The sequence below is a fragment of the Tamandua tetradactyla genome, chromosome 4, assembly GCF_023851605.1.
Source record: "Tamandua tetradactyla isolate mTamTet1 chromosome 4, mTamTet1.pri, whole genome shotgun sequence".
In the NCBI taxonomy this organism is placed as follows: domain Eukaryota; kingdom Metazoa; phylum Chordata; class Mammalia; order Pilosa; family Myrmecophagidae; genus Tamandua; species Tamandua tetradactyla.
Genome location: NC_135330.1, coordinates 92,752,090 through 92,765,711, shown reverse-complemented (window position 1 = coordinate 92,765,711; position 13,622 = coordinate 92,752,090). Strand labels below are relative to the sequence as shown.

The 13,622-nt window shown below is 35.5% G+C and overlaps 1 protein-coding gene across 1 annotated transcript; it reads right to left on the bottom strand.

Moving 5' to 3' along the window:
• Window positions 1–11,837: 11,837 nt before the first annotated feature.
• Window positions 11,838–12,779, bottom strand: LOC143679176 (olfactory receptor 8K5-like). The gene has a single exon (XM_077155809.1). The coding sequence runs from the start codon at window positions 12,777–12,779 to the stop codon at window positions 11,838–11,840; it is 942 nt and encodes a 313-aa protein (XP_077011924.1).
• Window positions 12,780–13,622: the final 843 nt, after the last annotated feature.

The following is a 13,622-nucleotide window of genomic DNA, read 5'->3' as shown; positions in this document are numbered from 1 at the left end:
ATAATTATACAGCATGATCAGCTGGGATTCATACCAAGAATGCAAGTGTGGTTCAACATAAGAAAATCAATCTACATATTACAGCACATTAACCAAGCTGAGAGGGAAATCGCATAATCATATTGATTGATGCTGAAAAAGCATTTGACAAAATCCAGCATCCTTTCCTGATAAAAAGACTGGAAAAGTTAGGCATCAAATGAAACTTTTTCAATACCATAAAGGGCATATATGAAAATCCCATAACAAGCAGCATACTTAATGGTGAGAAATTGAAAGCATTCCCCTTGAGATCAGGGATAAGAAAAGGATGTCCATTTTCATCACTAGTATTCGACATTGTAATAGAAGTACTAGTTGGCATAATTAGACAAGAGAAACAAAACATATCCAAATCAGAAGGGAAGAAGATTTCTTTATTTTCAGATGACATGATCCTATACCTAGAATTTCCTGAGGAATCTACAGTGAAACTACTTGGGCTAATAAACAAATATGAAACATTTTCAGGATGCAAGATTAATATACAAAAATCAGTAATGTTTCTATAGACAAGCAATGACTTATCTGAGGTGACAATTAAGGAAAAATTTCCATCCAGAATAGCAACCAGCAACCATAAGGAAAAGGTATCTAGGAACAAGCCTAATCAGGGATGTCAAGGGCTTATACACAGAAAATTAGAAAAAAATGCTAAAAGAAATAAAAAATGACCTAAATAGATGGAAAGATATTCCATGCTCAAGAACAGGAAGGTTGAATATCATCAAGATGTGAATCCTACCCAAACTGATCTACAGTGGAACTCCAATAGAAATTCCAACAAGCTACTTTGAGAAGTAGTTGTAAAAAACTGGCTGTCAAATTTATATGGAAGAGAAAGAGACCTCAAATAGAGAAAGATATTCTAAAAGAAGACAAAAATGGGAGGTCTATCACTTCCTGGCTTTAAAGCTTACCTTAAAACCACAGAGGCCAAACAGCATAGTACTGACACAAAGACAGAAGAACTGACCAGTGGAATAGAATTGACCTGCAGAGATTGACCAACAAATTTATGAGTATTTGATCTTTGATAAAGCCCCCAAATCCACTGAATTGGGACAAAATTGCCTTTTCAACAAATGGGCATGGAAAAACTGGATTTCAATAGCCAAAAGAATGCAAGTGCACCACAACTTTACACTCCATATGAAAATTAAATCAAATGGATCAAAGACTTAAATGTAAGAGCCACTATCATAAAATTTCTTGAAAAAAATGTAGGAACATCTTTAAGATCTAGTAATATGAGGTAGCTTCTTAAACTTTACACCTAAAACACAAGCTGTGAAAGAAAAAAATAGACACATGGGAATATTTTAAGATCAAGAGCTTCTGCGCCTCAAAGATCTTTGTCAAAAAGGTGAAGAGAAGTTTAAAATAAATATAAAATCAAGATGTTAATCTAGGCAATATGATGAGAGGAGTTTTCTTCCAATGATTAAAGTGTGTTAAGAGCCTTGCCTTGTTCAAAGGTTCAATTAAGATACTGAAAATCTTTAAACTTTGAAACATTTGTAGCTAAAGGTATATTGCAAAACTTTAAGATAATCATGAACAGAAAAAGAACTTCAATCTATAAATTCTGAACCAATAAGGGGGAAATATAGCATATAGAAAATGTGGTCAATCTAAATGAAGGCAGGAAAGGAGAAAAAAGGAAAGAGGGAATATGAACAGAAAACACTAAATAAAAAACAAAAATAAGTAAAATATAGTAGCACCTACAATAATGTAACTGGATTAAAATTTATCAACTAAAAATCAGATTATCAGATCATATTTTGCAGTTATCCAGCTACAGGATATTTTTAAAAGATATATCAAAGGCTACACCACACAGAAACCTAGAAACAAAGAGATGGTAAAAATATGCCAGGAAATACTCACCAAAATACAAGTCATATCACAGTATCAATAGAAGACAATAGAATTTATGGTAATAAATATCAGTAGGGATAAAAAGGAACATATAATGATCAAAGGAATTCCTCACAGAGAAATCTTATAATAATCATGACCTGTATGCCCCTAGAATTATAACAAAAAATGTGAAAAGGCAGCCAACTCAATGGGAAAAAAATGTTGAGAAACCGCATATCAGATACAGGCTTGATAGACTATGTACATAAAGGAATTATACAGCTCACCAACAAGAGAACAAGCAACCAAATTATAAAATGTGAAAGAGGAAACGAATAGCCACTTTTCTGAAGAGCAATTACAAATGACTAAAAAGCCCAGGAAGAGCTGGTCGTCTTCATTGGCTATGAGGGAAATACAAATTAAGACAACAATGGGATATCACCTCACTCCTTTAAGAATGACTTCTATTAAATAAGGAACTATAAATGCTAGAGAGGATGCTGAGAAATTGGAAGCCTTATTCACTGTCGGTAGGAATGTAATATGGTTTAGCTACTGTGGAAATAAGTTTGGTGATTCCTCAGTAAACTAAATATTGAGTTGCCTTGTGAAGTGGTGTGCCAGTTTGAAAAGATTTATGTACCTAGAAAATCCATGTTTTAATCTAATTGCATTTGTAAAGGTAGCCATTTCTCCTAATCCCTATTCAGTACTATCTGTTGTTGGAAACTTTAATTAGATTATCTCCACGGAGTTGTGACTCAATCAAGTGTGGGTATTTGATTAGGTGGAGACGTTTCTCCACACATTCCAAGTGGGTCTTGAATAATTTACCAGAATTATATAAAAGAAGAATTATTTTGGAGAAAGCTTCAGAACACTGCACTACCAAGAAGCACAGAGTCCACCAGCTAACGACCTTTGGAGATTCTGAGAGAGAAGAGAATGCTGCAGAACCATGAAGCAGACAGTGCATCAGCCAGCGACATTTTGGAGATGAAGAAGGAAAATGCTTGCAATGGAGCTGGATAGGAAGTTAGCAGATTATGCCTTGTTCAATATGTGTCTTTCCAGATAAGAAAGAAACCCTGACCATGTTTGTCATGTGCCTTTCACTTAAGAGAGAAACCCTGAACTTCATCAGTCTTCTTGAATCAAGGTATGTCATAGATTGAATATTTCTATAGACTTGTTTTAATTGGGACACTTTCTTGGACTTAGAACTATAATCTAGCAACTTAAATTCCCCTTTTAAAAAGCTATCAATTTCTGATATATTGCATCCTGACAGCTAACAAACTAGAACACCCAGCAATGCCAATGCTCAGTATATATGAAGAATAGTTGAGGGAAGTGACAAAAACTGACATTTCCACACTGATGTTCACTGCAGAACTATTAGCAGTTGTTAAGAGATGAAAACAATCCAGGTGCCCATCAACAGAAGAGTGGATAAAAATACATGGTATATACATATGATGGAATATTATGCAGCATTTAGACAAAATAATATCTTGAAGCATATGACAATGTGGATGAGTCTTGAGGATATAATGCTGAGTTAAATAAGTCAGACACAAAGGGATAGATACTGTATAATTCCATTATTATGGTCCTGATAAAGCCACCAGTGTTTTGGAGCAGTTAGAAGGAAAAATCTGAGTTGAGGTCATCATAGCCCATGACGATATCTGGGAACTGTTCTGCAGCTGCTTGTTGAAGTGTACTTTGAAAATTATTGCTTTTTTCCTTTTCTTTGTGTTTGTGCACATATATATGCACAAGGTAAAAATGGTAAAAAAAAAATTATGGGCTATTATAGGAATATTAGGTAAACTAAATTCCTGAAATGAAAAAAAATCAATTGTTGTTCTGATTCCTTAAACTGTTTTGATTTTTCAAAAAAATCCAACATTTCTATATTTCTGATGATGTTTCTCAGTTCATTGTAGGGGACTGTATATATTTTTCAAAGTCTATCAGATTTCCTTTCATTTCCAAGGAAGTGAAGCAAAATATATACTTTAGCTGAAGTCAAATCTGTGTTTTCATTAGTGGCTTGTATGCCTGGGATGATGTGCCTATTTGAAGCTGTTATGTACACCAGAAGAGCCATGCTCTTTATTCTCATTAAATATTGCTGGAAGGGTTTGATTTTTATCATAATAAGCTTTTTTCTTTCTTTTCTTGTGAAAAAATAGCATATATACAAAAAAGCAATAAATTTCAAAGCACAGAACAACTATTAGTTGTAGAACAGATTTCAGAGTTTTTGGTATGGTTTACAAATCCACAATTTCATGTTTTTACTGATAGCTGCTTTAAGATACTGGAGACTAAAAGAAATAAATTTAATAATTCAACAATTATATTTGTTCATTAAGCCCTATCTTCTCTGTATAACTCCATTATCACGTTTGATCTTTCTATTCCACTCTTTAGGGCTATTTGGCCTATGGTCATTCTAACTTTTTCATGTTGGAAGGGATGCCAATAATATGAATAGAGAGATGGAACTAGATGATGCTCTGGAGAGGCTGGCCCTTATAGTTTTCATGAATTATCTTGTCTAGGAACTCATCTGGAGATTGAAGGATTCTCAAAAGTTAGCCTCATGCACAGAACATTTGTTGAATTACATATATTGCTCTAGGTTTTCTTTAAGATTGGCTGGAATGGGGTCAGTTTGGATTTGACAATTTATGGTAGGTAGCAATTTCCAACTGAGGCTTGCATAAAAATTGACCTTCAGAGTTGCCTCTTGACTCTATTTGAATTCTCTCCAGCACAGATACTTTAATAGTTACACTTCTTTCCCCCCTTTTGGTCAGGATGGAATTGTAAATTCCACAGTGCCAGGGCTTAGTTTGCTTTCTTTCTCAAGTTCCTCCAGGTGGGCAGTTAAGTTCTCTATTTTTGCTCTTTCTTGTTTTTTAATATAGGCATTTAGGGCAACAAGTTTCCCTCACAGCACAGCCTTTGCTGCATCTCATATGTTCTGATATGTTGTATTCTCATTTTCACTGATCTCCAGATAACCACTGATTTCTCTAGGTATTTCATCTTTGACCCACGTTGTTTAAGAGTGTGTTGTTTATTCTCCATAAATATTTGAAAGTTCTCATTCTTTGGTAGTTATTGATATCCAGCTTCATTCCATTGTGACCAGAGACAGTGCTTTGAATAATTTCAGTGTTTTTAAATTTGTAAAGACCTGTTTTGTGCCCCATCGTATGATCTATCTTGGAGAATGTTCAATGAGCACTAGAGAAGAATGTATATCCTGGTGTTTTAGGGTGTAATGAACTGTGTACATGTGTTAGGTCTAATTCTTTCATCAAGCTGTTTAACTTCTTTATTTCCTTCTTAATCTTCTGCCTGGTTGTTCTACCTATAGAGAAGAGTGGTGTAATGAAGTCTCCTACTATTATTTTTTTAAACATCTGTCACTCTGTTAAGTTTCACCAATGTCCATCTCATATACTTTGGAGCTCCTTGATTGGGAGCATAAGAATTTATGAGTGTTGTATCTTCTTGATAAATTGTCCCTTTAATTAGTATATAGTGTCCTTCTTTGTCTCTTATTATGTCTTCACATTTAAATTCTATTTTGTCCATTATTAGTATGGTTACTCCTGCTTTCTTTTAGTTACAACTTGTTTGGAACATTTTTTTCCATGCTTTGAATTTCAATCCATTTGTAGTCTTGTGTCTAAGATGAGTCTCTTGTTAGCAGCATAGAGCTGGATTACATTTCTTAATCCTTTCTGCCAATCTGTATCCTTTAATTGGTAAGTTTAGTCTGTTAACATTTGAAGTGATTATTGAAAATGTGTTTTGTGAATCCACCATCTTATCTTTTGGATTTTATTTGCCATATCTATATATTCTTTTCCTTCTTCCTCTTTTTATCCTTTAAGTTACTCTTACTGGTACTCTTCAATTCTGTGACCTCCTCCAGACCTCTCTCTCCTGTCTTTTTTTTTTTTAACTGGAAGAACTCCCTTTAGTACTTCTTGTAGGGCCCTTCTGTTCACAAACTCTTTCAGGTATTGTTTGTGAAAATTGTAATCTCTCCCTCAGTTTTGAAAGACAATTTTTCTGGATACAGAATTCTTGTCTGGAAATCTTACTCTTTTAGGAACTTAAATACGTCATAACACTTCCTTTTTGCCCCCATAGTGCCAGCTGTATATTTGAACACAGTTTCATCTAGTTGCTCTTGTATGTAGTAGATTGTTTTTCTTTTGCCACTTTCACGACTTTCTGCTTCTACTCAACTTTTGACACACTTACTAGTATGTGTTTTAGGGAAGGTCTATTTGGATTTATTTTATTTGAAGTTCATTGAGCTTATATGATTTGCATATTGATGTTTTTATATGGGTTGGGAAGTTTTCCCCCATTATATCCACAACTAATCTTCCTAGCCCTTCACTCTTATCTCACTTCTGGGACACCAGTGATTCTTATATTTGTACACTTTGCTTTATCCATCATTTCCCTGAGGTCCAATTCAAATTTTTCTATCTTTTTTTGCCATCTGTTGTTTTGAATGTTTGAAATCAGTTGTTCTCTCCTCTTGTTCACTTATTCTTTCTTCTGCCTCTTCAAGTCTGCTATTGTGTGTCTCTAGTATGGTTTTTATTTTGTCTGCAGCATCTTTAATCTCTGTGATATCTATTCTGTTAATTCTTTCAAATTCCTCTTTATGCTCTTCTAATGTCTTCTTGATCACCTAAATGTCATGTCATCCCATTTATTTTATTTAGTCAATTTATGTGAACATTTTTGATTAGTTGTTCTAATGTCTCCTCTGGTGTTTTAATTTGGTCATTAGTCTTTGCTCTACCTGTCTGCATCATGATATTCTTAGTGATCTTCTGCTGTTTTATATCACTTAAAAATTTTGATTGGGTTTTTTGGAAGTTCATTTCATTCAGTAGTCTAAAGCCTTGCATGTGTGGGATGGATGTAGAGCCAGATGCAGGACAAAGGGCAGGACACAACACTGCAGTGAAGCACTGTAGTGCAGATATCACCACTGGTTGCTGATGTTATTCTGGTGTCTATGAATGTGTCTGCTCAGCGGTGGGGAGGATATGGTTGTGTGAGTACATGAAGCTTGTTGGTGGGGCAGTGGTGTGTGCTGGTTTAGGCACACTTGGTGTTTTGGGAGCATCCACATAGCTCAGGACAATGGTCACCATTGCATCTCCATGGGCTAGTGGCAGATGTCTGGAAGGGATCTTTATGATTGTTTTCATGGAGATTTGACCTATCCAATTGTGTGTGATAACTTTTGATTAGATGGTTTCCCTGGAGATTTGACTCCACACATTCAAGATGGTATTGCTTACTGGAGCCCTTTAAGAGGGGACCATTTTAGAAAAAGTTAACAGTTTTTATTTTTTTACTGCTGAAGTGGGATGTTGTAGTGGTTTAAAAATACCAAACATGTTGTAACAGTTTTTAAATGGGTAAGGGGAAGATTCTGGAAGAGTTATGAGGAACTTGATAGAAAAGGTTTTGAGAGACTGCTGATTGAATATGGACTGTGTATTAGTTAGGGTTCTCTAGAGAAACAGAATCAACAGGGAACACTTGCAAATATAAAATTTATGAAAGTGTCTCATGTGACCGTAGGAACACAGAGTCCAAAATCCACAGGGCAGGCTGCGAAGCTGATGACCCCAATGGATGGCATGGATGAACTCCACAGGAGAGGCTCACCAGCCAAAGCAGGAATGCAATCTGTCTCCTCTGAGTCCTCCTTAAAAGGCTTCCCATGATTGCATTTAGCATCACTAATTGCAGAAGACACTCCCCTTTGGCTGATTACAAATGGAATCAGCTGTGGATGTAGCTGACGTGATCATGACCTAATCCTATGAAATGTCCTCATTGCAACAGACAGGCCAGCGCTTGCCCAATCAGATGAACAGGTACCACAACTTGGCCAAGTTGACACCTGTCCCTAACCATGACAGACTGCAAGGGCATGTCTTATAAGGCTTTAAACAGAAATAAAGAATGTGTTATTGCAAACTGGAAAGAAGGCATTCTTTTCGGATGGACAGCAGAACTTGAGAGTGGTGAACTTGAATACTTAGTGGAAGAAATTTCCAAGTTAAGTGCAGAAAATGCAGTCTGTCTGCTCCTTGCAGCTTATAGCAAAATACAAGAGGAAAGAGATAAATTGAGAACTGAACTCTTGCATGCAAAGAAACCAAAAATTGCTGGTCTGTGCTTCTAGAAAATGAGCCCTTTGAATAGGGCCCTACATGAAGATTTAAGCAAACATGGAAACCAGTCTTCCATTTCATAAAAATCCAGGATTGGAGATGAAGTTTATTCAGGAAGGATTTGTGTTAAGTCCTTTTATCTGATGGGCATGATCATTGCCTACTACATAGGAAACTAACAAGAGTGGTGTGGGATCTGTATATACACAACCACTCAGACTCTGGATTAAATGGGACAGAAAAGGGACAATTTGGAGGAAAAATAACTTCTGAAGCATAACTATGGAAACTAAGGTCTGAAACCAAGAAAACTCAGGCCAGGGGAGTGGGTCCACCCAAGAACTTGCAGATGGTTAGTTTGTCCCAAAAGTGGTACTTTCATGTTAATATTCAAAAAGCATTGTGCCCCAGGCATTGGAAAGTGTGGAGCACATTCCTTGGAGATTGGGTAGAGGCTGGCTGCCATCCCATTATTCTGGAGGAGTTGATTATGTGCCCTAGAGATGGCATAGATCCTGGGTATGACCCCAATATTTGGAAAGGGTGGAGCAGAAAACAATGTGGTCTCCCTAATTGTCCCCCAGGGTTGCATTTGGAGAAAGCAGGACCACTACATAGGCTCTTGGAAAGGGTGGAACTGCCACTTTACAAAGCCCCAATGATAAATGACTCTCAGATTTTGAAATCTAATGAAGTGTGTCATGCAGATTTCCAGAATTGTTCGTCCTTGGTGACTCCTGTGTTCTTCCAACTTTTCCATATGTACATGGGAATATGTATCCTATGAGTATCCTTCTTTTGTCTCTGGGCAGCAGAATACCTATTCTGAGTTTTGCAGTACCACAGAAAGAGGAGAATTTTACCTTAGGACAGATCATGGCTGTAGCAGACTTTGATGAAGTTTTGTACTGTTTCTGAATTTCTATTGTATTTGTATTTTTACAAAAATGGCTTAAAGTTTTGTGATATTATGATGGAATGAATTTATTTTATATTTGGAAAAAACATGCCCTTTTGAAATTCAAAAGATTCAATGTGCCAATTTGAAGCTATTATGTACCTCAGAAAAGCCATGTACTTTAATCCTCATTCAATATTTCTGGGTGGGATCTTTTTTTTTGTTTCCATGGAGATGTGTCTCTATCCATTCAAGGTGGGGTTGCTTACTGGAACCCTTTAAGAGGGAAATATTTTGAAAAAATGTTCCATGTTGACAAAATCTTTTGGAGTGGCTAGAGACCTCTGGAAGTGCAGGTAGAAAACACTCGTGGAGAAGCATTATGAAATGAGGAGAGAAACTGCAGACATCACTGTATGTTTCCTGAGCTGAGAGAGTGAAGTCCTGAACTTCATTGGCCCTTTATTTGGAGTTAAATATTTCTCTGGATATCTTAATATGGACATCTTCATGACCTTAGAGTTGTAAAGTTGCAACTTAATAAATTTTATTTTTTAATGTTGTTCTGCATATTGGGCATTGCATTCCAGCACCTTACAAACTAAAAGAGATGGCTAGACCAAAATCAACAGGTAGGAAAAGGACTGTCAGCATTATGCTAAACTTTATTTACATTCTTCTTTAACACTCATCATATTTAACAGTTTAAAAGTTTTTGTTAATGCACTATCTTGCCAAAGCAAGGAAGAGAATAAGAACTGTGCCCTATGTTTACATTGTGTTAATTATGGCATGAAATTTTCTCTTGTAATTGCTTTCCATAATTACCTGGGTAAGGTGAAGAAAGTATGGAAAGTAAGAAGATGTTTTAATATTCTTTCACTTGTTTGAAAGTGAGAAAAAGCTGTAGTGATATAAAAATCTATCCCCCATTTTTGCCATGAAAAAAGTGTTAAATAAAGGGTAAAGGGTCTATTCCTTCATTAAATGTATATTATTTCATCAGAATTTAGATCTTCATGCTTTTAGATACCTTCTGTTAGTGATATTACTCACAAATCCCAGTGTTTGGATATTAGGGTGCCTGGTAATACAAACTTTTTTTTTGCATGGGCAGGCACTGGGAATTGAATCCGGATCCTCTGACATCACAGGCAAGCTTTCCTGTTTGCTGAGCTACCGTGGCCTGCCCAATGCAAACTTTTTAAAGCTAGAATAAGTTGTCCTATTGCCATGATTTTATTCTTTCTCTACAATATAATATTCTCCAAATTCAATGGAAATATGATTTAGGAAATGTCATATATATTATCTCTGGATCTTATTGCAGTATTCCTGATGTTTTCCATCAACTAACATCTTTAATAAATCCTTTAGTTCTCCAATCAATCATTTTAAATATCTTTCTTTTGTTCCCTTCCTTCTATTCTCCAGTATGTTTTAATTCACTTTTCATTAACATTCATTTCTTTCCTAGATACGTTCTGTGGATCTGGAACATGGCAGGTGAATCAGCATGTGGGGTAGTAAGCTTGTTTTGGGGGTGGGATAATAGGTTTTTGCTTAAAGGAAGTTAAATTTCCTTTCAGCAAGTCAAAGTTATCAAATCTGTTTTACAGATGTTTGATGGCAGCATAGTCAATAATAAATTATCACCACAGTAGAAATAAATGATAATAGAAATATCAAAAATAATTTACTGTGTTTTCAGGAGACAGAGATAATTCTTTGTCTCCAACTTTATTTACTCTGTCATTTTAAAATCAGAAAATAAAATGGAAAGAATTTGTGGAAATTCATGTCCTTAAACAAAGCTTACATAAACTTAGAGTTTATTATTGACTAATATAATACATTTCCTCTCAGAGAGTGCATAAGGTTCTATGAAATCAAATAATGAATTGTATAATCAGAAACCAGAAATGATTTCACATGTCAACTTGGCTAGATTATGGCATCCATGTGTTTTGGTCAAGCAAGCAAGCAGTGTTCCAATTGACACTCTGAAGATATTTCACAGTTGGACTTTTTAATAGGTTGATTAAATATGTTTAGCTTTCCTAGGCTTCTGAAAACAGATACCATTAAGTGGTTTGGCTTAAGCAATTGGAATTTATTAGCTTACAAGTTTGAGTACAGGATCATGTCCAAATCAGGCCTTATCAAGTTGACACTTTTGTTCTGAATGCAGGCTACTGGTCAGTTGGCTTTTCTGTGACACAGCAAGCCACATGGTGGTGTCTGCTTCTCTAACCATTCTCTTCTGGGTTTTGTTGATCTCAGTTTCTTTGTTCTGTGTCCTTTTTTTTCTTTGTCTGTATTTCACTCCTCATCCAATCAGTTGGAGGCCTTAAAAGGAGAACTTCAAATTTCACATATCCAAAAATTGTATCTATCATTGTTTCAGCAATCCAATTTCATCTAGGGATTTCAACATCACCCTCATTGTAGCTTCCAATTTATAGTCTGCCATAGAGAACTCAGACATGCTAATCCCCATTATGGTGTATTACAATTCTTACAATAAATATCAATATTTACACAATAATATAAATTTACTGTCAGTCTCTTTCTCCAGAGAACACTGACTAATACACTCAGGATGAAATGATACTTGTTATCTAATTTGTGAGGGTTAATTTCTGAATATAAAGTGAACAATCTGTTTGTGCCTTATAATTTGACATTTTTAGGAATCAAATATGTTACAATTATATCTTTGAAGAGCATTTTCAAATACATTTGCCTCAACCACTGTTTACTAGATAAATATTCTATAAGAAATATCATATACAAATGTTGCATGCATTCTTAAAGACTTTGTGGAAGGCACTTTTTACCTCTTTGTTCCTTAAACTATAGATCAAAGGATTAAGCATGGGGATAATTAAAGTATAAAACACAGAGGTCATTTTATCAGTATCAGCAGAATGATTAGATTTGGGTTGTACATACATAAATAGTAGAGTTCCATAGAACACCACCACTGCTGTAAGATGAGAAGCACATGTAGAGAAAGCTTTTTTCCTCCCCTCAGTAGTACTTATTTGAATTATGGCTATCAGAATCAGCACATAGGACACTAGAATGACCAAAAGGGAGGAAATCAAATTAAATGCAGCAACTGTTATGGTCAACATCTCTAGTTCTTGCACATTTGAGCACAACATAGCTAACAAAGGAACTTCATCACAATAGAAATGACTAATGACATTAGAGCTGCAGAAAGTCCATGAAAATGTCTTAATGGTGGTCATCAAAGACTGAAAGGTGCTATACAGGTAGGGGACACCTACAAGGATATGACAAAGCCTCTGGGTCATAATAACATGGTAAAGCAAAGGGTTACAGATGGCTACATAGCGGTCATAGGCCATGGCTGACAGCAAGAAAAGTTCACTGATAATGCACATCATGAAAAAAGCCAGCTGAGTGGCACAGGTATAATAGGAAATAGTATTTTGCTCCTCAATGAAATTTACCATCATCTTGGGACAAATGGCAGTAGAATTGCCAAGATCAATGAAAGCCAAGTGTCTGATAAAGAAATACATAGGAGTGTGGAGGTGGGAGTCCACCTTAGTCAGGATGATCATGCCAAGGTTGCCCACAACTGTGACCATGTAGATGAGGAGAAATACCCCAAAAAGGGGACCCTGCAACTCTGGGCACCTTGTTATTCCCAGTAGAATGAATTCAGAATACACTGTCAGATTCTGTTGATCCATTGTTTCCAGTACCTTCAGGTAGGAAAGGTACTGTTCACTCTAGCTTTCATGTAACATTACTCTTAATATCTGTAGACAAATGGAAAATGTAATGACTGCAATTGACTTTGAAGGTAAAATAACTTGTTCCCCAAACTAAGGCATCTATATGAAATACCTTCTGTACTGACACAATATCTACTAAACTCTAAATAGAATCAACACTATTTAGAGCATATCCATGGAAATAAAAAATACATAGGTATTAATATAGAAATATTTAACTCTTATTTAATCTACCCAATGAAATCATAGTTTTCTTTAGTATATTAGAATATTTGTATGAGATTTCTTGTGGCATTTTTATATTATGAATGAAAGCTGTACATTGAACACAGAGCTAATAAAGCTTAAGATTTAGGGTATTATCAATGTTCTGGATGTGGTGTTAACAATACGGTCACACAGTAATTGGTCTGCATATGTGGTGAAAGCATGACGACCATACCATGATCAATGAAACTCACCTCTTTTCATTTGGTCTTCTGCTCCATTGCACTTCTCCAATGTAAAGGTGCATTTTAGTGTTTGGAGACATTTCTGGGTTACAAGTAAGTGAGACATGAATTATAAATAATTAATATGAGGTTTAGTGAGTGTATCTATTTGGTTTAAATCAATGACATGTTTCATTGAATGACATGTACTGTTTTCTGGTGTGGAATGGATTCTAAACCACTCCTGTTACCTATTAGACTGAGTTCTGTCTATAATCTAAAGTTAGTTATAATATTTATTTATACAAATATTTAATTTGTGGATTTTATTAATTATCTACCCATTATAGTTTCTTCACATCTGAAA

What these genes read in the sequence shown, in the direction of transcription:
- LOC143679176 (XM_077155809.1), bottom strand. Translation starts at nt 12,779, where the DNA reads ATGGATCAACAGAATCTGACAGTGTATTCTGAATTCATTCTACTGGGA.